The sequence below is a fragment of the Letharia lupina genome (assembly GCF_014066315.1).
Source record: "Letharia lupina isolate WasteWater1 chromosome Unknown contig_5, whole genome shotgun sequence".
Taxonomy (NCBI): domain Eukaryota; kingdom Fungi; phylum Ascomycota; class Lecanoromycetes; order Lecanorales; family Parmeliaceae; genus Letharia; species Letharia lupina.
In genome coordinates, this window is record NW_023502974.1 from 805,027 (window position 1) to 827,732 (window position 22,706).

At 50.2% G+C, this 22,706-nt stretch overlaps 7 protein-coding genes across 7 annotated transcripts; 5 read left to right on the plus strand and 2 right to left on the minus strand.

Annotated features, from left to right (window-relative positions):
• Window positions 1–6: 6 nt before the first annotated feature.
• On the plus strand, window positions 7–2,189 carry HO133_008487 (uncharacterized protein; the record flags this gene model as incomplete). Its single annotated transcript, XM_037299353.1, has 7 exons — window positions 7–606; window positions 760–814; window positions 868–1,245; window positions 1,297–1,313; window positions 1,460–1,592; window positions 1,640–2,121; window positions 2,175–2,189. The coding sequence occupies 7 exons, from the start codon at window positions 7–9 to the stop codon at window positions 2,187–2,189; spliced, it is 1,680 nt and encodes a 559-aa protein (XP_037155354.1).
• Window positions 2,190–2,429: 240 nt separating this feature from the next.
• On the plus strand, window positions 2,430–4,140 carry HO133_008488 (uncharacterized protein; the record flags this gene model as incomplete). The annotated part of the gene is made up of 3 exons (XM_037299354.1): window positions 2,430–2,560; window positions 2,617–3,485; window positions 3,632–4,140. 3 exons carry the CDS (start codon window positions 2,430–2,432, stop codon window positions 4,138–4,140), a joined length of 1,509 nt encoding a protein of 502 aa, XP_037155355.1.
• Window positions 4,141–5,437: 1,297 nt separating this feature from the next.
• HO133_008489 (uncharacterized protein) lies at window positions 5,438–6,133 on the plus strand (the record flags this gene model as incomplete). The annotated part of the gene is made up of 1 exon (XM_037299355.1): window positions 5,438–6,133. The coding sequence occupies one exon, from the start codon at window positions 5,438–5,440 to the stop codon at window positions 6,131–6,133; it is 696 nt and encodes a 231-aa protein (XP_037155356.1).
• A 184-nt stretch (window positions 6,134–6,317) lies between these two features.
• Window positions 6,318–7,576, minus strand: HO133_008490 (uncharacterized protein; the record flags this gene model as incomplete). The annotated part of the gene is made up of 3 exons (XM_037299356.1): window positions 6,318–6,396; window positions 6,518–6,734; window positions 7,036–7,576. The coding sequence occupies 3 exons, from the start codon at window positions 7,574–7,576 to the stop codon at window positions 6,318–6,320; spliced, it is 837 nt and encodes a 278-aa protein (XP_037155357.1).
• Window positions 7,577–9,966: 2,390 nt separating this feature from the next.
• HO133_008491 (uncharacterized protein) lies at window positions 9,967–11,062 on the plus strand (the record flags this gene model as incomplete). The annotated part of the gene is made up of 4 exons (XM_037299357.1): window positions 9,967–9,999; window positions 10,055–10,215; window positions 10,268–10,411; window positions 10,474–11,062. The coding sequence occupies 4 exons, from the start codon at window positions 9,967–9,969 to the stop codon at window positions 11,060–11,062; spliced, it is 927 nt and encodes a 308-aa protein (XP_037155358.1).
• Window positions 11,063–15,054: 3,992 nt separating this feature from the next.
• On the plus strand, window positions 15,055–16,263 carry HO133_008492 (uncharacterized protein; the record flags this gene model as incomplete). The annotated part of the gene is made up of 1 exon (XM_037299358.1): window positions 15,055–16,263. One exon carries the CDS (start codon window positions 15,055–15,057, stop codon window positions 16,261–16,263), a length of 1,209 nt encoding a protein of 402 aa, XP_037155359.1.
• A 3,821-nt stretch (window positions 16,264–20,084) lies between these two features.
• On the minus strand, window positions 20,085–22,392 carry HO133_008493 (uncharacterized protein; the record flags this gene model as incomplete). Its single annotated transcript, XM_037299359.1, has 4 exons — window positions 20,085–21,298; window positions 21,444–21,544; window positions 21,690–22,281; window positions 22,335–22,392. 4 exons carry the CDS (start codon window positions 22,390–22,392, stop codon window positions 20,085–20,087), a joined length of 1,965 nt encoding a protein of 654 aa, XP_037155360.1.
• Between the last annotated feature and the right edge of the window lie 314 nt (window positions 22,393–22,706).

Here is a 22,706-nt window from a genome sequence, read left to right on the forward strand (position 1 = left end):
CCCACCATGGCCACACCAGAGATGAAAATTCCATCTGAGCCATTGGAGATCAGTCCAAAGAGCGAGGACTCGACAGTGGGTGTCAAAGATGTATATAAAGCATTTCAAGGACAGGAATCGTCCATCTCTTCGCCTCAAATTGGAGACGTCCCCATCATCTACCGCTATCTAACCTTTGAGACTGAACTACCCTCACCAACAAGCCTGGGACCAGCTCAGAATGGTTCGGCTGTACCGGAGCAGCCAGATTTAAGGAATTACGTTTCTCCATTCACCTGGTCCCCTTCCCGCAAGACCTTCACCACGTGGCTCTCGTGCGCGGTTACCGTTGTAACTGCTTACACTGCCGGCTCATATAGCCCACCTTCTCAGCAGATGTCAGAATATTGGGGCGTCAGTCAAATAGCCATTTATGTGGGCATTACCACCTTCACCACTGGATTTGCAGTCGCGCCCATGGTCTTAGCTCCCTTCTCTGAGCTCAATGGCCGGAAGCCTGTTTTCATCGCTACTGGGATCCTCTTTGTTATCTGCCAACTCTGCTGTGCTGTTACTCGTTCCTACCCAGGCATGCTTCTTGCTCGATTCTTTGCTGGTGTTGGTGGGGTACGTACATTTCGGAGCTGGTCCTTCCTCTTTGGTACTGGGACTGGGTCATAAAAAATGTTTCGGGGGCAAGAAACCCTTTCGCTCCAGGAAATTGGCTTGTAACTTCATTTCCTGCCTTGATTAAGCAATGCTGACTCGAAATGTGGGTAGAGCACTTTCTCGACGATGGTGGGTGGTGTAGTCAGCGACATTTATCACACAGAAGGTATTGCGCAGTCAAATGAACTCAACCTTAGGCTACATCTGACATTGATCTAGACAGGAACACGCCTATGGCGCTGTTTTCAGGAGCCGCATTGTTTGGCACGGGCTTGGGTCCTCTGTGTTCTGGATTCATTGCTCAGCATCTATCATGGCGGTGGGTCTTTTATGTACAGGTCATAGACTGTGGTCTATTGATTCTGGCCGTGACGATCTTTTTCAAAGAGACTCGCGGCAGTGTGCTTTTGAGCAAAAGGGCGAAACTACTGAATACATGGTATGAGGCCAGGGAAAAGGTCGGCCTTGTGGGCTTCGAGATGATCCTTGACGGTGGAGGTAAGAAGCAAAGCCAGAGGATTAGGTGGAAAGTCAAGTCAGATGAAGAACGACAAAACTTGGCCAAGATGATTGGGATCTCTATTTATAGACCATTTCGTAGGCTGTACCCCTTTTAATGACCAAAGACACAGTGCTGAAGACCTGCAGATCTACTCTTGACTGAGGTGCGTACAATTCGGAGACGATCCTCCCCAATCGGTATTGAAGTCGCGTCGCAAGGCATGTTTCGGGAGCAAGAGGACCTTTTACTCCCAAGACCTGTCTCGCAACTTGGTTACCTACTCGTATAAGCAATGCTGACTCCGAAAAGCCTGTGGTCTTTTTCTTTTCACTATGGGTTGCGTTCAGCTGGGCCGTACTATACCTGACCTTTTCGGCATTACCGCTCGTGTTCACCAAGAATCACAATTTCGACACTCAGGAGAATGGCGCTGTCTTTGCTGGTAAGCAGGATTTCTGTTCTTGAGCCACTTACCTCTAATAAAGACAGCTATGTGCGTTGGCTCGATATTATCGACTATCCTCAGCATCTACCAGGAAAAGGTCGCCAGACACTACGGCAAATTGTCATCAACGCCGGAAGGACGGCTCTATTTCGCTTGCATCGAGAGTGCCCTTCTCCCAATCGGGTTATTCTGGTTCGGATGGACGTCTTTCCCTTCGGTCCCTTGGATCGTTCCCACCATCGCTGTTACCTGTGCCACAATGGGGATCTTCTCTATTTATCTTGCCGTCTTTAATTACCTTGCGGACACCTATCATCGCTACGCAAGCTCGGCTTTAGCAGCGCAGTCATTCTGTCGGAACATGCTCGGAGGGATCTTTCCCTTGGTGACGACGGCGATGTTCAATCATATGTCATTTGCTGGGGCTTCGAGCTTCCTTGGTGGCGTGGGAGCATTGCTTACTGTCGTGCCTTGGGTTCTGGTCTTCTATGGACCTAAGATCCGTGCTAGGAGCAAGTTTGCCAGTGTAGGTTATGAGTTTCCTGATCCACAAGGAGGAATCGTCTGACAATTGCTCAGGAGATCATGGATTGATCGACAGGAGATAATTCTCTAGCTTTGCAAAACTCCTTCGTCACGATGCATCTGGAATTGACAAGCTAGAATGGATTAGGAAGTTGTATCCAACTATCGTATCAAACTTCCGCTTCCTCCCGTCATGAACAAACCCCTCCGCGGGGCAGTCGTTGTTTGATTCTTTTCGCACAGCCTGACATCCACTCCTCTCCTTTACCATCATCATACCTGAAAGATCGTTCCACCCTTTAGCACATCATGACTTCTGATCTGTTTATTGTTCTCAAAGCCCCCAATGGAAAGGAATACAAGCAGCCCATCGGCCTCTTCATAAACAATGAATTTGTCAAATCAAGGTCCGGAGAGAAGATTGCAAGCATTAATCCAACGTGAGTCCTTTCCAATGCAATGCTATAGGATAATTCCCCTTCTGACATCTCGGAAGTGACGAAACCGAGATAGCGTCCGTTTACGCTGCCTCGGCCGACGATGTAGACCTCGCCGTCTCCGCAGCCCGCAAAGCCTTTAAAGATAGCTCATGGCGAGATTTGCCTCCCACAGATCGCGGCGGTCTCATGTTCAAGCTCGCCTCCCTCATCGAGGAGCACGCTGAAACACTCGCCACTATTGAAACTTGGGATAATGGCAAACCGTATAGCGTCGCCCTGAATGAAGATGTTGGAGAAGTCGCAAACACTTTTCGATATTACGGTGGCTACGCCGACAAAGTGCACGGCCAGGTCATTAATACCGGTCCAGATAAATTTGCATACACGTTGCGCGAGCCGCTTGGGGTTTGCGGGCAAATTATTCCCTGGAATTATCCACTGGCTATGGCTGCATGGAAGCTTGGACCGGCGCTGGCGTGTGGGAATACTGTTGTCATAAAGGCAGCCGAGCAGACGCCGTTGAGTATACTGTACTTTGCGCAGCTCATCAAGGAGGCAGGATTCCCGCCTGGTGTGGTCAACATCCTCAATGGACACGGCAAGGAAGCAGGTGCGGCGATTGCAAGCCATCTCGACATTGATAAGATTGCCTTCACTGGAAGTACAGCTACAGGCCGGCAGATTATGAAAATGGCCAGCATCAACCTCAAGAACATAACACTCGAGACTGGCGGAAAGAGCCCTCTGATTGTCTTCGCCGACGCGGATCTAGATCAAGCCGTCAAATGGAGCCATGCTGGCATAATGTCGAATATGGGGCAAATTTGTACGGCCACCTCTCGAGTCCTCGTGGAGGAAAGCATCTACGATGAGTTCGTCAAGCTTTTTAAAGAACAGGTTAAAGAAGTCAGTAAAGTCGGCGACCGTACGTATTTTCCGAGTCCATATCCCCTTTCGGATTCAATCCCGAGTCTTGAGAGACTGTCTTGGAAGGGTTCACTCTCTAGACATGTTACAAGGCTCGAGATGACCCCTCAAACAGGCAATACTGACTTCGAACTTTTTATCCAGCATTTAGCGATGATACCTTTCAAGGTCCACAAGTCACAAAAGCCCAGTTCGAGAAAGTACTCGGTTATATCGAGTCCGGGAAGTCTGAAGGAGCGACATTAGTGACTGGAGGTGAAGCTCACAAAGATGCTAATGGCAAAGGCTTCTTCATCGCCCCTACAGTCTTCACACACGTAACCGACAACATGAAGATTTATCGTGAAGAAATATTCGGACCTTTTGTCGTCATCTCAAGCTTCAAAACGGAAGAAGAGGCAATCAACCGTGCGAATGATACCACATACGGGCTTGGCAGCGCCGTTTTCACGGAGAATCTGACCAAGGCGCATAGAGTAGCGAGGAGGATCGAGGCGGGTATGGTTTGGGTCAATAGTAGCAATGATTCGGACTTTAGGATCCCGTTCGGAGGAGTGAAGCAGAGCGGGATTGGAAGAGAATTGGGAGAGGAAGGGCTGAGGGCTTATACGAATGCAAAAGCTGTGCATGTCAATATGGGGTCGCGGCTATGAGTAGGGTTATTTTCGGTTCTAGCAGCAAGATGCACGAGCAGAAGGGCTGATTAAGGCATCGGTGTTATCATGTTGGAAGTCGGCCTCGAAGCCAAATCTTGACTGAAATGACAACGCCAACAGGACGTTTCACGTTCTCGATGTCTTGTCTCGAGCACCAGAGTACGACTTGTTGTCTTGTTCGCAGGATTTGATGCTTTCGTAGAGCCACGGATGCTAGCATGTTGCCCGAGTCTTCCCGTCTTATCGCTTGATTGGAATATTCGCCACAATCACTGAGCAAGAAAGCGTGCAACTGTTCCTGTACTCGCCCAGACATGCAAGACTGTTCGACGCTCTGCACAGCTCCTGTGGACTCCCGTGTATCATGGTTCTTGTTTGATACCATCGGCTTTCAATTGTCGTGAAGTAATCCCTTGCATGGAGCCTCGTTCCAAGAGAAGCGCCCTTGAAATTGGCAGGAGCCCACAAGCCACTAGAATTCAGGCACTTGGCCGCCTTCCTCTTGATCGTCCTGATTGAAGCGGGCCAAAGTAGTCAAACATAGATCGTCAACATGGCCGCTGGGTGTCGAGGGTCCAAGGACGCCTTCTTGCCGTCTCGAGGCCTTATTCTAATAACATCGACAGTTTGGGCCTAGCAGCAGACGTGTGCATCATCCGATGACATGACCGGAGCGATGCTCCGATAAGCAAGTATGTTGTCGCGAGAGCATGCAAGTGATATTGTGTTTCGGAAATTGCTCGCGTGGAGATGGTACGCTAGTCAGGTACTAGTATTCGTAATTTTGGTCTTTTATCGCATTAATCTTAGCGGAAACCATGACCGCCGACGATATCCGTCCGGAGCAACTTTTCAACCTCTCCGTCTTGAAGTCATAGATCCTTAAGCCAGGATACTTGAAACGGGTCGTGTCGCTTGGAATATGGTCTGACGTTGGATCGCGAACATCTGAATTGTTTCGGTGGGTACTACATTTGGGGACATGTATATCCGTAGGAACGCGGCCTGAAGGGAGCCTCTGCTGATGATTGGAAGGTATTCCACTGCAGGGACCCAACGACATTCAGAGTTTTAGTCTGTGAGCCTCTTTTGGGTAGAAAACTCTAGACTCTGCGTTGCGGATTCCTGCGCAAGATCGTTATCTCTTCCCCGGAGCCTACAGATCAAGCGTTGTGGAGCATCGGTATGTCTCTGGTGCAAAAAGGATACCGTGCGGAGAAACTCTAGTGCTTGAGCCCACTCTGCCCTCGAAGCTACAACGACTAAAGCGCAGCAGAGCCCTCGACCTTTTACAATGACTCCATCCACGAATCAAGCCCCAGATGCCAACATCTCCACTTTGGACTCTCTCAAATACTGGAACTCGATATCTACGACTGTCGACGGGATGCTCGGTGGCTACCCGGAAATATCACGAACAGATCTCAAAGGATCTGCCAATTTTCTCGCCAAGCTACGCCGTGAGCAAACTTCCCGGTCTGCGGACGGCCCACTCCAAAGAGGCGTTGATTGCGGCGCTGGAATTGGCAGAATCACTGCTGGTTTCCTGAGCACCGTTTGTGAAGTTGTCGATGTCGTTGAACCGGTGGAGAAGTTCGCCCGGGAAGTCAAAGGCCAGAAGATGATTGGCAGCGGTTCCCTAGGTAGTGTCTACGTGGCTGGGCTGGAAGATTGGGTGCCTGAAGCGCAGTATGATCTCATTTGGAACCAATGGTGCCTAGGACATCTGACAGATAAGCAGCTGGTGGCTTATCTTGAAAGATGCAAGAATGCCGTGACAATAGATGGATGGATCATTGTCAAAGAGAACATGAGCACGAACGTTGACGGAGAAGACTTCTTTGACCAACAGGACAGCAGTGTTACGCGGACGGATCAGAAATTCAAACAGCTATTCAAGGAAGCAGATATGAGACTTATCAGGACGGAAGTCCAGAGAGGGTTTCCGAAGGGGCTGTACCCTGTTAGGTTTTATGCTCTCAAACGCTGAATAGATTGAAAGTGTGGGATGTCACTGGCTGGAAATAGCGACGGAACTGGAGTGCGCAAGGTACAAGCTTTGACCATGGATGATGTGTGTTATGAGAACCCCAACGAGCATGTGAGACAAAGACTTCTATGCCGCTCGGTGATTCTCAGTCTTGAAGTCGTCCTTTCGCCTCCAAAGCCGCTACTTAGACAGTCATCTGCGGCTGGTGTGCAGCCGACATAGCTGCAACATCCTCGGCATCGACCAGGCCCATGATGAAGTCCCTGTGGAGATTTAAGGGTCAGCTTTTCTCTTTGTATCAGAACTATGGGCCGCAATTTGGCGGAAATGCCCTCGGGTCTGCTCCCGCGACCTCAGTCCGGACGTCAATTAGGAGATACGTACCACTCTTTCTTGGCCACCTTCGAAACGCTCAGGCGAGATTGCTTGAGCACTTGCATGTTCTCCAAAACACCACCATTCTTTGCGTACTTCTGGAGCTCCTTGAGCTTGATCATCCCCGGAAATTTCTGGACAAATTTGACATGTACGAGACACCACTTCGGTTTTTCCCGGTCTGATTTCTCGTCGAAGTAGGGATGCTTGGGGTCGAACGCGGTTTCTGAACCAAGATCAGCCAGTTGAAAGGACCATTTACAGGGAAAGGACCGTCTCACCGTCAACTGAGTGCTCCTGGACAATCTCCATTGTACCTACGATGCCTGGTACTTTGCAGTTGGAATGATAGAAGAATGCCATATCTCCCTTCATCATAAGCCTCATGTTGTTGCGTGCTGCCAGGCCGATCAGTCACTCACGCGGTACTCAACTGACCATGATTACTCACCGACGGGATTGCGGACACCTGCAAATATGGTATCAGCACTTGTTGCCCAACTTCTCATTTCAATACCAATACATACCGTCCCATCCTTCGGGCTCGCTTGCAGCTTTGAGATCGTCGATGGAGAACTTGACGTCCTTGCCCTTTTCGATACGTGACTCGGGTTCGGCTTTCATAAGGAAGTAAGCTGGGCCTTCGTTGTTAGCCTCAGCTTCCTCCTCAGCTTCAGCCTTCACGGCAGGCTTCTCTCTGAGTGGAACGTCGATGAGAAGGTTGGAGGTCCTTCCGGGTACGGCGGCCTCTTCCTCAACAGTGGTTGTTTTGGCTGGTCTTCCTCGCTTTCGACCCTCAATTGCTTTGACCTTTGTTGCAGTCTTTGTTGCGGATTTATTTGCTGTTTCGTTGGCTGAACCCTTGATTGTACTTTTAGCTGGTTTGACGGGTGTAGACTTCCCACTGATCGAGCTTCTTGTTGAACGCGGAGCTGCAGCTACAGCAAGTGAGGTCCTGCTTGGCCTCGATGACGACGCGGTGGGTTCTACGACTTTTTTCTGTCTCTTCGTTGCAGCGGTACTCGTGGCATCAGTCGCCGTATTTACTTTGCGCTTAGCTGGAGCCATGATTTCAACTGTGTTAGATGGTATAGTTAGCAAGATTGTGACAGTGAGGTTTGATTCAGATCAAATTCACAAATGCGACTTCCGCGCGTATGGCGCTAACGGATAGGCTAGCTGCTTTGGGCCCTTTCCGTTCTTCTTTCACCTACTTACCTTGCCCTTGCTCGTCTGATATTGCTTGAAGTTGGTTCAACTGCTCACACTGTGTCTAATAATGAGCCTCCTAGATATAGAACTTCTTGGAGCTGGTAAAGGTCGGGTCAGGATGTGAAACGGCAAAAGTCGATGGGGCTTTTCCTTTCTCTCAAGAGTTTCAGTCGCTTCCTCCACTGTCCATACGCCAAGGATCTGGCATTATACGGTCTTTCATACCAATATTTCCTACTCGTGTGCCGTGACCCTCTCTTCTCATGCGTCCTCAAATACCTATATGAAACCATCGCGCTACCCCTCTCCAGACAGCGTTTCCTCTCGCCACATTCGTCTGCGAGGACGTCACTCTGATCACACTTCGACTTTCTGACCGAACTGATGCATAAGACAAACACCTGGTTCTTGTCGTCCAATCACGCCGCGGTGGACCTGCTAGGATAGCTACACCATGCTTGGCCGCTAGGCTGAAGGCCATAGAGGAGGCGTGGTAGACAACATGTGCTGTATGCTGGTGCTTTCAGCTTACCCATCAGAAAGCATCTGATGGAGGTTAGGAATTGATATAGTATTCAAAGATGTGGAAGTGGCCATCGCCCGTCCTAGAAACAGACTGGGCCGGTGACGACTTTGGAAAGAGGAAGGACAGGGTGGGACGGTAAGCTGCTGGTGCGAAACACTTCAGAGGCGAGCTCTTTGATACTGGATCAAATGACTGCTGGCATAATCAACATGTTACAGTGAGTGAATCAATGTGTATGAGCTACAGCCAACCATATTTATAGCAACGATCTACACCTCAATATAAATAGCCTTCAGTAACACTGCCCTTCCCCATGTATCCGCCAGTACTCCCGGCTGAATCGCTCCCAATCTCGCAACCAATTCCTCGAACGCTTCTCCTGCAACCTCTTTCCCTCCTGGACCAGCACTAACGGCGCCGTCTGCCTCGCCATACAATCATCCCAATATCGTCCATGCATCCCACTCCCTACACCAGCGGCGCGCACAAGCGTCCCACTGCCCGCCTCGCCGGCAAAGCCTTGAACGTGACTTGATCCCAACCAGCATACTCGCGTCCAAACTCTGAACGGCACAATCCGGGATTGACACGGTTCACAGTAACAGGCGGATGGTTCCGCAAGGTGCCACTCAGCCAATCCACGCACGACGGACGCTTCGAGAAGTTGGCTGACGCTGCATCGATTCTTCCGATTCGCTGCAGCAGTCCGCTCTGCAAAGTCATTGAAGGAGGTGCGTTGCACTGCGCACAATGACCAGATGAGGAGCGGTGCTGCAGCGTTGAGCCCTCTGTTCGTGTTTCGGCGGGAGCAAATCAAGCGAGCGGAAAAGTGCTAATGACATTCGTGTTGACAGTCAACTCCAATCCTTCGACCGGGCACAAAGTCTCGGATCCAACGCCCTCATTCAGGACAATGGGATCAATGCGATGAAGCTGGGTACAGGCTTGGGAGGCGAAAGCATCGACGCTTGCGTATGACAAGAGGCCGAGGGACAAGACGAGGATTTGGGCAGCAGCTGGTTGAGGATTGGATGGAGACATTGGCCTCGGCACGTTTGGGAAGGTCGTGGACGGCGAGGATGACGTTTGAGGCGTCGAGGCGAGCGCAATGGCGAGCGGCTTCGAGGCCGAGACCTGTGTTGGCCCCGGTGCCGATGACGGTTGCCCGTGATACCGATTAAGAAGAGCGGTAGCGATGATGCTGCGCGCCTTTCCAGCGGTGAGACGCAAGGAGTAGCTTACCAGTACACGATGCTGAGGGATATGGTACGCCGAAAGAAGACTTGACGTTTCGAAAGGCAAAATCTTTGCAGATGGATTTCATGCAATCAGGAATGATGGAAAGCTAGCCAAAATCGTGCAGCGACTCATGTATGCGGTCTGAAAGATAGAACGAAAGCAGGGCAAATCTAAAATAGATATGAAGGAACACCGATCCTTAGAGCACGCACATCCTGGACGTCGCATCTCGCAACCATAGTGGAGTGTGTGATGACGAGAAGAGTTACTGTACTGAGTTACGAGTAGGCAAGTCGAATTGACTGATTCCCATGTTTGAGTTCAGAGATTCTTTTCGGCATTCGGCGTTCTAGTGGCGACGTCATCGTGTACATGTTTTCCTCGACCCGGCGAGCGCGGTCTCTTAATGCTTTTCATTTCCCATCACATCCTCGACACAAGGGTTGAAAAAAGCCCATAGAAGATATTCGCTTACAGAGACATGGCTGAGATGCAACGATGGACGGTGACCGAGGTGTGTGGCATGAATGGACAAGATTCCCGCATCCCACGGGCTAAACCTTGCTTAGCCCTATATCAAAATGAGTTGTGGGTTGGGCGAAGCACCATACTACGAAAGCAGCCGGCATACCCTCCGGTTTGTAGACATTGTCAAGGAGAAATTACACATAGTCGATCTCAACAAAGGTCCATCGTCGTTGGAATCATTTGATCTGGGTACTCCTGTTAGGTCAGCTTGACTGCTACTGAAGCGTAGTTTTACCTCTCTAACGTTACGATAGCACAACGGCGGACATCGAAGGCTCTGATGATGAAATCATTGTCGGTGCCAAGCATGGATACGCCATCATGAACAGAAACACGAAGAAGCTTGAGTACATCAAGAAGGTCTGGGAGGAGCGTGATGGACTGGGAAAGGACGAGAGGTACGCCAGTGTCCTACAAGAGATCGGTCTGCTTGGGATGTTGCTGATCAAATGAATTCCAGAATGCGCTTCAATGATGGTGTCGTTGACCACGAGGGAAGATATTGGGCCAGTACAATGAATGACCCCAAAGTGAAGGCACCTCCAACAGACGAAGGAGTACTGTTTCGTCTGGATCCGGACATGACCCTCCATCGAATGATCGAAAAAGTGTCAATCCCCAACGGCATATGCTTCAGTCCCGATGCAAAGATTATGTACTTCATTGACTCACCTACGAGTAACGTGTTTAAGTTCGAGTACGACAGAAAGACGGGTGATATCTCCAATCGCGAGGTGTTCTACCATGTCGAAGGAGACGCTGTGCCTGATGGCATGACTATCGATGTAAATGGGTGCCTGTGGATCGCGATCTGCGGCGGTGGCAAGGTTCTGAAGGTGTCACCAGAGGCAAAGGTCGTGGGGGAAATTTTGCTACCTTACGCGAGAATGATTACGTGCCCGGCCTTTGCTGAGGAGGACTTGTTCATCACGTCCGCAGAAGAAGAGGAACCTGACAAATATCCGGATTCGGTCAAGTATGGAGGCAGCTTATTCAAAGTTCACGTGGGGGTAAATGGCCTCGGAGTGCACAACTTCAAACGACGTTGAAGGAATATAGACCCCCACTCAGCGACTGTTGTTTTATTTGGCCAGTGTTGATATCACTAACGGTTTTCTGTGGGTCGCAGCATATTGATTAGGCTGTTCGCTCCTGCAGAACAACTTGACCGCCTTTCCATCCCTGAACTCGTGTCTTGATCGAGAACCTGAAGAGATTTCCCAACGTGTCTTCGTATTGTGCATGCCAATGATAACCGCGCCTCTGCCCAGACATCAGAAGCAGAGCCCTAGTGGCGTCGCAGGGTCCAATGTTCGCGAAGGCAGACCAAAGGATCTTCAGCCCTAGTGGATCATTGTTCCAGGGCGACGGGTTGACGCAGCCTTGGCCTGTTGGTCACACTTTCACACAAAACAAGGCTTCTCTGCGTGTGATGTTTAAAACAGGCTGACGATCCGAAGGGGAAGTATTCTCGCACTGAACAGACCCAGGCGAGATTAAAAGCGGTAAGTTGGGCTATTTTGACAAGGTGTTTCCAACAGCTAGGAAGCTTGCAGAGCATTCAATTCTCCTCAAAGGGAAAATTGTGGCTGAATCGAATTCAGTATCTGAAGAGATGATATGTTGGATGATAATGATAATGATAATGCAGGAAGGAAGCAGATAATGTGCGGGTGCCCGATATGTGGGTGACCTTTTCATAAAAAGCATATGCAAAGGATTATTATAGTATTATTATTATGTGCCAACTATTATTATGGATTATGATTGTGAAAGTGAAAAGTGAAAGGTGAAAGTGAAAGTGAAAGTGAAAGTGGAATTAAGTTATTTGGGTCGGGGGGAGAAAATGTCAAACATGCAGGCTTGGGCAGCCCAGCCGCTGATGCCTGCAAGCTTCAAAGGTTACCCGGAAAGCCATGTGCGCTCACGGGATGTTTTTACGCTTTCAGTTCTCCCGCCCACAAAAAGTGGGTTTCAAAGTTCAGACGACAGAATCCTGCCTAGACGACCGGAAAGGAAAGGTAACATTTGATTGACCTCGCTTGCACCTCTTTCAAAATATACATCTTGCCTACTGTCATTATTTATTGCGCAAGCAGCTGAAACAGAAGTCTCTCCCCTTCAAAAGGGGAAGCAAAAGATCGTGTCATATTAATCACCCTTTCAATCTTCACACCTCGCACTCCCCTGTCCTTACGATCTGACATGACGATGAAGCTCGATTGGCGCGCTAAATCCGTACACATGGGTCTATCTCGGTCAATCTCTAGCATGGTTGGGCTGGAGAGCAATCGAACCTTGAGCAAGTGCTATTGTCAGTGTGACTGAAAGAAGCCGACTTTCGACCCCAAAGAAGCTGGATCGAAGCATCAGATCTGCCCTAATATGACCCTTGGGCCTTGCCTAATTTCGGAATGAGACCCGATACTCCCAAAACTGTAGGCTTGCTTTTAGGGTCGCTTGGGGGCAGACAAGGGTCGCAGCTAGATTTGAATAGGCATACTCATTAGTACTCCACGAGGCTGCTGTTGGGCTCTTGCAGCTGTCAAGCTTTCATCGCGCACGTACTGTCCAAAAGCTTGAGACGAAAATAGTCATCTCAGCGGGTTTAATTCTGCGAAGGCTAAAGTAAGTGTCCATCTAAAAGCAATAGCAATGGTCAAGGACAGGAAGTGATGAGCTGCAATTGCCACTGCAACGACGGTCCTATCGACCGCTGAATGTACTCGTGAGGCTGAACGGCCTCTTCTGTACCTGTACCTCGGATACAGTAGAGTGAAAGCGACCTGACAGGCAGAAATGAGTGCCAATACAATTAACAACATGGATGACTTGTCGATCCATAATTATGATCAAGTCGAGTAATCTCTTACTTACTTATCGACATCATGCAAGAATCATGGTACACCGTGGCCCCTCAAGCTGACGCTCCCACTTGTCCTGCAGGGTTATCACATCGGAGTACCGAGCCCAAGGTACCGATGCTAGGTACCGCTACTGCTGCTGCTACTGCTGTTAAACGCGAAGCAGCTAGTAATCTCAAGATCTACAGCACTTCTGCATACCACAAAAACGTGGCCTCGCAGGCCTGCAGAATAGACTTGCCTAGCGGATAGGGGAACTGGTTCCGGCAAAGCCTATTTATCTAAGAGCCGAACTTGTCCTCCCTGCCTTAGGCCTACCCTGCATCCCATTCCTTCAAGCCTTCAAGCCACTAGAAGCCACAGCAATCCTTTGGTGTGGCCCCGCTGTGGCCCTTAGCTCAACGGCCCACACCACGGGGTGAAGTACCCAGTACCCCGTACCCAATAACCAGTACCCATTCACCCCCATGTCACCTTTGCCCACGCCACGTCATTCATTCATGCCCTTTCTCCCTCGACCTTTTCTCATGGCGCTTCTATCGTCGGAGACACGACACCATGTTCATGCCTCCCGTTCGAATCATTCGCTTAGCATTGATGACGGTAGTAGTAGAGACGGTCTTGTTCGCCAATATACGAATATGAGGCGCGGATTTCTGTAACAGATGTGAATCATTAATTCGTGCTTTAACGCCTTACCCCTGATCTCTCTGGAATCGGTTGGTGAGATGCAAATGAGTGGCTAGCGTGAGCCGCCTGTGTGGGTGGTGGAATTCAAATGCGCCATACGTCAAATAGTCAGCAACGGAGCCGTGGTGGTCAAGCTACTCTGACTGTTTTTCCGGTACTTCCAAACCGAGTGCATATTTCCCTCCGTTTTCCGGAGAAGGGTTTGATTTGATCGAGATTGGAGGGTGATAAGTGACAATGATAATAATAATAATAATAATAATAATCATGAGGGAGCCACTGAGTTCAAGTTCCGTCGCCCGTCCGACCTGGATCCTTTTCGCACATGGCTTCCAATCTACTTTAGAGTCCTCCCCCCCCCGATGGCCCTAAGCAAGGTCTAACATCTTCTAAGCTTCTAAGGACATGTTCCCGTGCTCCCCGTGCCCGCCGCCCGACCCAATGGAACCAAAAAAAACCACCCCCGGTAGTAGTGTCTCGACGCTCCAAGAATGAGTTGGCTGGGATTGTTTAGTTTCATGTCCCTGGATCTCACAGGGCCAAGGTGGTAAGGGTAAGGGTAAGGGTGAAAGGGTGACACGCAGTTTACGAGCTATGATGACACCTCATAGCTCACCGCTTCCTGCATGCTGCTTGCAACCCAAGCTAAATACTTGAACGGTCGCCCCATATTCCTTCTTTCAACCTGACATCTCGAACGACTCACTACAATTACCTTTGCTACGCTGCCCAAACCTCCCTGCTACATCACGCGCCGTCCATATACCATCAGTCCGCTCACTGTCAATCTTAACTCCACCTGGCGCTTATCTACTTTCATCATCTCTTAATTTGTACCTCGTCTCCACTGCATTACCCAATCCAGCCGAGTCCTCCCTATTTATTTATATTCCGGGACATCATTCGTCCCTCTAGCCGCCAACGTGGAGGTCCTACCTTTTCACGTCCCCACCTCATCTTCTCGGGGAATACCTTTGTCGATTCCCGAGATCGAGCAGAATTGTCCTGACATTGTTGCGAGGTGGTACCATAGTCAGTATAGACATCATCTACCTTGCAGAGATACCAACAATCATTCCAAAGACAACCTCCCAATTCAATGCCACGGGCGTTCAGAGAACCGCCGATTCCTGGAGGAGGTACACATGTCGCAGCGGCCTGCTTCGTCGCGTCCTTCGTCCAGCTCTCCGCATGACAGAACCAAACGTCTTCCTCCCCTGGGATCCAGAACTCTACCGCCCATCCAGAATACAACCGCCCCCGGAGTATCAAAAAATGGTGCTCCGAACATTTCCGCCACGCAAAATTGTTCCGCACAACCGACACCACCGCCATCCTCCACGCCTCCAGACCAGCGACCGTCGCGTCCCATCGGTGTCCAAAACTTGCTTAATCCTGCAACAAGTGGAGAAACGACCAAGATCCAGAGCCGACGCCGAAATGCCGAGCATGTGGATTCTTCTCCGAGAGCAAGTCCTCTTACCGCAATGCCTCGCGCGTCAACTCCATCTTTGCCTCCGACTTCCATGACCAATCGGTCTCCAGTCAGCATGACATTACCCAGTATTACGCCGCCTTTGGTCAGCGTGCATCCTCTGCCTTTGGGTCGGGCGATGACTCCCCATCTGTCGCCATCAAGCTACGGCCCTGGCTCTGTCACCATAAACAATCCGAGCGGGACGATGGATGTGAAACAGTCACCCTTCGTCCTGCCTCGAGATCATAACGGTGCAGGAGGACGAGGAAGTCTTCCGGACCTTGCCACTGCCACCTCTTTGCCTGGCGACCCTTACGGTGCTCCTTTGCCGCCTGCAAGATCCCCTCCTGGTCGTAGAGGTAGCCAAGACTCCACCCGCTACTCTCATATGCAGAATCTGCTGGAGAGAAAAGGTGGCATGGCAACGGGACCTCAATCGGTAGCCTCTCAAGGTGACAGCCCCAGCACTCAATATTCGTCCTACAGCCAAGTCAGTCACACGCCTCCTCCTGCTCCACCTCCATCTACCGGTCAACCGCAGTCGTTCTTCACTGCACCATTTACCGCGCCGGGTCCGGCCTCGTCGATGGCGCAGATGGGATTTGACGCGGCATCGGGCAGCACGGCGGGCGGGAGTACATATCAAATGATGACTCTCGACACCGAACAAGGTCCCATTCAGGTACCTGTTGACGTGCAAGCTGCGTCGAAAGTCGCTGACGAGAAACGCAAGCGCAATGCCACGGCCTCCCACCGGTTCCGTCAACGTCGGAAGGAAAAGGAGCGCGAGAATTCTCAAAACATTGCGAAGCTGGAAGACCAAATCCGACAGATGGAGGAAGAAAGAGAACATTATAGGAGGGAAAGGGATTACTTCCGTGAAGTAGCAGTTCGCCAACCGGGTCAAACACATGTCCTGGCTCGACCGCTGTCGCCAAGGCAGAGGCGACATTCCTCAATCGGTGGATCCATGGGGTATCCTAATGTGCAGTTTGAAGGACCGGAGACTGGAAACCGCACCGGAGGCCGAAATACTAGGCGAAGAACAAGTGCCTACGTCCCTCCTACTGGACCCTCTCCACAGTCTGCTGAGCCAGCACGGCCCATGCCTCAGTACGAGCAGCGGATGGCAAGCAAACCCACCGAGCATATCCAGGGAGGCGACCACGCCCGCCTCTCCCTTCAAACCGGTCCTTTCGACCCATCTACAACACGGTGATAGATATGAGGGGAAAACAGGACCCTAAAAGCGGTGTATATATATTGCTTCCTACTCACCTTGAAAACATGACTCATTGAGCGCTTTAGCGAGTAACTCTACTTTGAATTTGTCTATATATTTCCGCGCAAAAGATACCCCCATGACCTGGTCAGCATTGTCAGCGTTCTGAGCGTGTAGCGTCGTTGTTTCTCCAACCCCCCTTCATGGTTAGGTGCGGGGAATTGGGTTAGACTACAGTCCTGTCTTGGTGGGCGGTTTTCTGGCAGCCAAATCACACCCGGGGGTCCTTGTCCTTGTCCTTGGTGTTGGTCAACATTTAGATTGCATTGAGGATATATGTCTCCACAGAGCTACACGGGAGGGGGAATTAGGATGGGATCTGTATTTAATGGGATCGTGTGCACATAGACTCTACTACACCATCGCTGGGCGAGTGGATACACATGGTAATGGAGGAAATATACGAAGACAGAAAAAGAGAGAAGTGGAAAGGACTCGCACTTGTTCTCACAATCACGAACACTGTAACCGCATGCAGTAAGGCCGCTCTCTTCCTGAGGTGTCATGTCCGAGACAAGGCAAGAACCAGGGCAACAGCATGGCAAGATAGCGTCGCAAAGATATCCAGAAGCGGGATGGGAAAAAAGGAAAGATAGAAAGTTGGCAGCACGAATTGAGATTTGAGAAGATGGGCAATTGGCAGTGGAGGAAAGAAGAAGATACACGTGCCTAAGGAGGCTAAGCTTACTCGTATGTCGTGCATGTACTTAGCATAAGGTAAGGTAAAGTAAAGTAAGCTAAGGTATAATTAGTAAGTAGCGGTGAATCCCATCTCGCTTCCTGCCTTCCCACAGGAGTAAAGTAGCTACGGTAGTTAATAATAATCCCGACACACCGGATCCGTGCTTACAACCGATGCTTTTTTTCTCTTGCTGCAAGCTGCAACCTGCACGCACGGATCCCACTGCACCTCCATCATCATCATCATCATCATCATCATCATCATCGTCGTCGTCGTCATCACCATCATCGTCATCACCATCTCGGTATCCCATGCAACCCTGCCCGAAGGAAGAGAATTAAAAGCGCAATAGGTAGATGATAGTATAATTCACAAACATTGGCCTATAAATCGCTATGTCTTCTGTCATTGCTCAAAATGATTTACATGCTTTCTAGAAATGATGCCAACTCATCAAAAACATGCCTTAATCATACGAGTGTCAAGCGATTGTTATCAGTATCATTCATTACATTATTGTTATTTCTTTCTTCTTCTTCCTCTTCTCCCTCTTCTTCCATTGGCCGCAACCTACGCACGTTTCTCTTCTCACCGCCTCGAGAGGAGTGCTGAAGTCTTATCGACAATGGGCAAAAGATCAAAGATAAAGAAAGTGACCGCATATCTTTTCAGCATCTTTTTCCATACCATAGCGCCGAATGGAGGAGGTCGTCGCGCGTCCCACGGCCCACCACGCCGGGTCGGGTTGCAATTCGATCGAGATCGAGACCCCGGGCGAGATTGATTGAGAGAAAAAAAATTTAAAATTTAAAGGCCGTGTCATGCAGCAGCACAGCCATCTTCATGCGAGTCAGGTTCGTCCACTCAAACACCCTCATGCGACCCTTCCCTCGGCACTCCCGAGTCCCGACTAACAAAACAACCCCCCCCCTTTTTTTTTCCCTTCCCTCCCCCACCACCAAATGATCTTCCAACCGAAGCCGCAGCAGCAGGCATGCATGCATGCATGCAGGTGGGCGGGTCTTTGCTGCAAGCCTGCAACTGGCTGGGATTTTGCTGCACGCATGGCGCAATCTGGGCACATGCATCTGCATCTGCATAGGGGGGGGGGGGAAGGAAGGAAGTGGGCTGCCGACGTGCAGGATTGGTTTTTTTCTTCTTTTTTTTCTCGGGGTCCCTGCGGGGCGTATGTACATTGATCACCGGTACCGAGTGACCACAATCACACAATAATGCGAAAGGGTACATCAATCGTTCGGAATGCACGTTTCCAGGATTCCATCGCTGCACGGCTCGGGTGGGGGCGAGATGGCGACTGGATTCCTTCGCCTCTTGGAGTTGGGTCCTCCATTCCCCCCCCCCCCCTTCGGCTTCGGGGCAGGCCTTTCGGGCATGGGAGGTACCTTGTGGACAGTGGACCTGGTGTGGGTTATTTTTGCGGCCGTGGGGGTTTTTATGGCAACCCGTGGGGGTTTTTTCGGGGTGGGGGGGGCGTAGAAAAGTAGTCGTCGGGTAACGGATCACGATATGACCCGGTCTTCTGTTTAATTACCGGAGATGGAGAAATAGGAAAGGAAAGGGAAAAGGCTCGTGCGCCGGCCTGTGATGGAGGCGGATGAATTCTCCGAACTTCCTTCCATGATGAAACTTGTTCCCCTGCGACAGAGGAGGGAGATTCGAAACCAGACTTTCCTGCGCCGAGCTAGTTCGATAGACTCGGAGAGAAAGAAGGGATTTTAAATATCCAACACCTTTGTCCGTTAAGCGAGCTGATCGATCATCTCCGTCCGTCGCATCACTATTAGGTACTCCGTTTCATTTCGAGAGAAGAAAACAAAAAACCCCCAATGGCAAACACACTACCGTAACCATAGTACCCAAACTCCATCCATCAATCACCCTTCCCTTCCTTCTCGCCTGGCGACCCCCGCTTCTGGCAAGCGGCGGCGGGAATCCTCGAATCCTTCTCTAAACTATCATCATCATCATAGTAGTAGCAGCAGCAGTAGCAGTAGCAGCAGCAGCAGCAGTAGCAGCAGCAGCAGCAATCCCCAACCCCCCAACCCCCAAGCCATGTCCAAAAAGAAATCTCCCAAACCCCGACAGCCAGCCCAACGCGCACGCCAAGGGAAAAAAAAGCCCCACGGCTGCGCGCGCATCATTCCGACCAAGACACTATTCCCCCCCGGAGCTGAAAAAAAAAGGAAAAAAAAGGAAAAAAAAGAAAGAACTAGGGGGACGTGCGTGCGTCAGGGCTTGCCTGAGCTAAGGTAAGCGTCCTTTTGCGCTTGACGTGAAAGAAGAAGAAGAAGAAGAAGAAGCAGAAGAAGAAGAAGGGTTTCCCTTGTTCGCATGGGGGCAGGGACGAATTCTCCGGAATGGGGGTGGATGTGACGGGGCGTGGGGGTGATGGGATGGGATGGTTCGGGGCCCAAAAATAAAAATGGACGAAAAAATGAGAAAAAATGAGAAAACGACAACCCCGGACTACCTACCTACCACCTTACCACTGCTGGTGTTGGAAAGGGGGGGGAAAAAATAAAAATAAAAATAAAAAGATAAAAAAGTGGGCGGACGGTCCTGATGGTTGGGAGACAATCCGAAAAAGGGCCCCCTGTACCCTGTCGTTCGTGCTCGAGCTTTTTGATCATAATTGGGGACGAGACTCGTTCGGGGTGCAAACGACTGGTGTGAGTATGCGGAACATTTGTGCGTGTGTGTGACTGGGGGAGCTAATGCCCGCGAAAGACCGATGCAGGTCGTGTCACGTGGGTACGTGACGTGGGAGACGCGGTCTGTGGGTTATGTTCGGTGTGTAAGATACAAGAAATCATGTAAGATACAAAGAGATCAGGCAAGAAGAGATCGAGGGTACTAAAGAAAAAGAACGCCTCTATATGCGCAAGCATTAATCAAAGTCGTGATCGTGGCATGGAGTTTTCCTTGCGCTTCGGCAAGTGGACAGGACGTCTTCTTTCCAATGCTACTATCTTCAGTCGTTCCCGCATGCCAATCGTCGCAACTTTCCCTCTCATCTCAACCTTCTCATACATACTAGTCGTACAGGTTGGCCTTGTTATAAGGCCGTCACCAATATCGCCGTTGCGACAATAGCGGCAAAGCTGTAGGAAACCCCTTCTCGTGTTGCGGCGCTCTTCTTCGCGGGGGCGAGCTTGTAGGCGGGCTCGTAACCTGCCGGGTTCGTACTGTTGACCGTGCCATCCCAGCAGAAGTCTGCGAAGCACTGAGTGCAAACCTGTGGCATCGCCGTCTGTGTTCTTTCCAAGCTTCTTTGCAAAATCGCGCATCCTACACACACAGGCCACGTGGAGTTCACTGTTCCATTGCCCATAGTAGCCACATTGTAGCCATTTTCTACGATAAGATCGCGCTGGCTGGTATTGTAGCTCGGGTCAAAGGTCGAGACATTGCTTTGATAGATGTAGGGGGAATTAGGTATGTAGATGACCAGAGGTGTGGGAGATGAGGTATTTGACGAGTTGCAACCGAAGAACGTAGGTCGCGTGTTCAGACCTAGGTTGACGAAAGTATTTTGGTCGGGAACTGCAGGGAATGATGTGCCATTTGCAAGATTCCCCGCATCAGCAGAAGTACCGTTCAAGCTGCGCTCGTAGGTTGCCACGAGGGATGTGCCATTCGGCCAATAGTTGTTCGTGTCAGCTGATGAATCCACAGCGAAAATTACGTCCACATGGCGGAATGGCTGGATAAGCGGGTGGAGAGGGATGTTTTCGAGGTCTTCGCCTCCATCGACGAGACTGAGGGCTGGCTCCTGATAAACTCGAGAGGTCTTTGTGTTGTAGCCATAAAAGGGATTTGGCTGATATTGTGCAATGTCGTTGTCAGACTTGCTGAAACGGCTCAAGATGTCGCTCACGAAGCTTTTGCCAAGTTGCGGTATTGATGTTTGGTTCACGTCCAGGATGAATTGATTGAAGAGTGAGGACGAAGTTCCCATTACGTAACCGGCATTGTCGAAACCCCGAACACATTGTTCATTTTTGGCCAGAATACCACCTGAGAAATTGGATCCCAGGAACTCCAGAGGAACAAAGCCATAAGTAGTGGGATCCCAGGTTCCAAACTCGAAGGGGTTGAATTCGTAGATTGTCGTATTTCCTGAGATCAAGGTCTCTCCTGGAGCACGGCCATCCGTAACCAAGATGGGCATGGGAGAGTCGGCATTGGCAAAGCTTTCCTGCAATTGAATTGACGACCACGTATAGCTTGCGCCGCCGTCACTCGCATTCACAAGTTGAAAAGATAAAGCTGTCAATGATTCCAAAGTCAGCACTTCCTATTCATAATAGGGTTTCAAGTCTTCGGAGACGTCTTATAGTATGAACCTCCGAGGCATGTTTCGAGGCTCAACATCTGGGCCAAAAGAGGCGATGAGGACTCTGAATAAACGTACCGCGCCCCCAATAATCTGTCACCGAGGTATTGAACCCAGCGTCCCCTTTTCCGCTCACTTCGTGTTCGATATCAGTGTAATATTCCGCGGAGTCTAGTACCCTGGATTACAATTTCACAGTCAGTATTGCTAATTTGAGGGGATACATTGAGTTGAAACATATGTCGAGTACAAAGCCTCTCGAGACATATATCAAGACTCATTGATTGATCCCAAAGAGGAGATTAGGACTTGGAATATACGTACTGAATGCTGCCGCTAGCCGGACCCTCGAAAATCGAATTACCAAATTGCCAGACAGGGCTAGCATTGTTATCGAGAAGGCCTGTGATTGTCGTGAAGTTGTTGACGTAAATACTGCCCACAAGCCATCCACCTCCTGATAGACCAGCCAGGTACGTCGCAGACTGCAATAATCCTCCAAGATGTCCAGCAGCAGTTGAATTGATCTCTCGGCTGTCGAAGGCCTGAACGGCACCTCCACCATTCAAGCAAGCTCTGTATCCGCCTCCGCTGACAGCAATAGCGATGTTGGGCAGGGCTGAGGCATTGTTGGCATATTTGGTGATGTATGACTCGGCGTCGAAGCCAGATATGTTCAGTCTTCCTAGTAAGTCCCGCATGGGATCCATTGTGTTGTTCCTTCTCATCTCCAGCCATGATGTTTCATTGTCGGATAGAGCAGATGCGCTACGAATGGTGGGTCGGGTCGAAGGACAGGTGGTATTTTGAGGGGTGTAGCCATCCGGAGCGTTTGGGAAGGCTCGAATTTCCAACTCTGGTGTAGCGACATTGGACTCGACCTTTGGCGAATCAGCTCTTGGAAGGAGAAAAGATGCTGGGTAATGGATTAGCGACGTTCTTCCCTTCTGGATCTTCTGGAATGTTTACCATGGCCAGATGCAGCTAAGGCGAACAAGAGCGCACAAGCGCGTGATGTAGCGCCCATCCTTGTCTATGTTCCCGACTTTGATGAACTGAGAAAATAGCTCCCACTTTTACACCTTCATGAGGGGAACAAGAAATGAGAACGAGAGCGATAATTGATTTGGTTTTATCAAGGTTGGGGCGCACAGATTAGTGCAAGAGAGTGCTTCGGAAGCGAAAGGACCGGAGAAGTGTCGGTGAAGTGTTAAAAAGAAAGATTGGATTACTGAGACACCGCCAGCAGCCGGGCCCGTCAGGAGTACCACTGGAGCACTGTTTTAAAGTCATTAATTAATAGAAACGTGACTGCGCCATGTTGCCAAGTTTTTCCAAGGC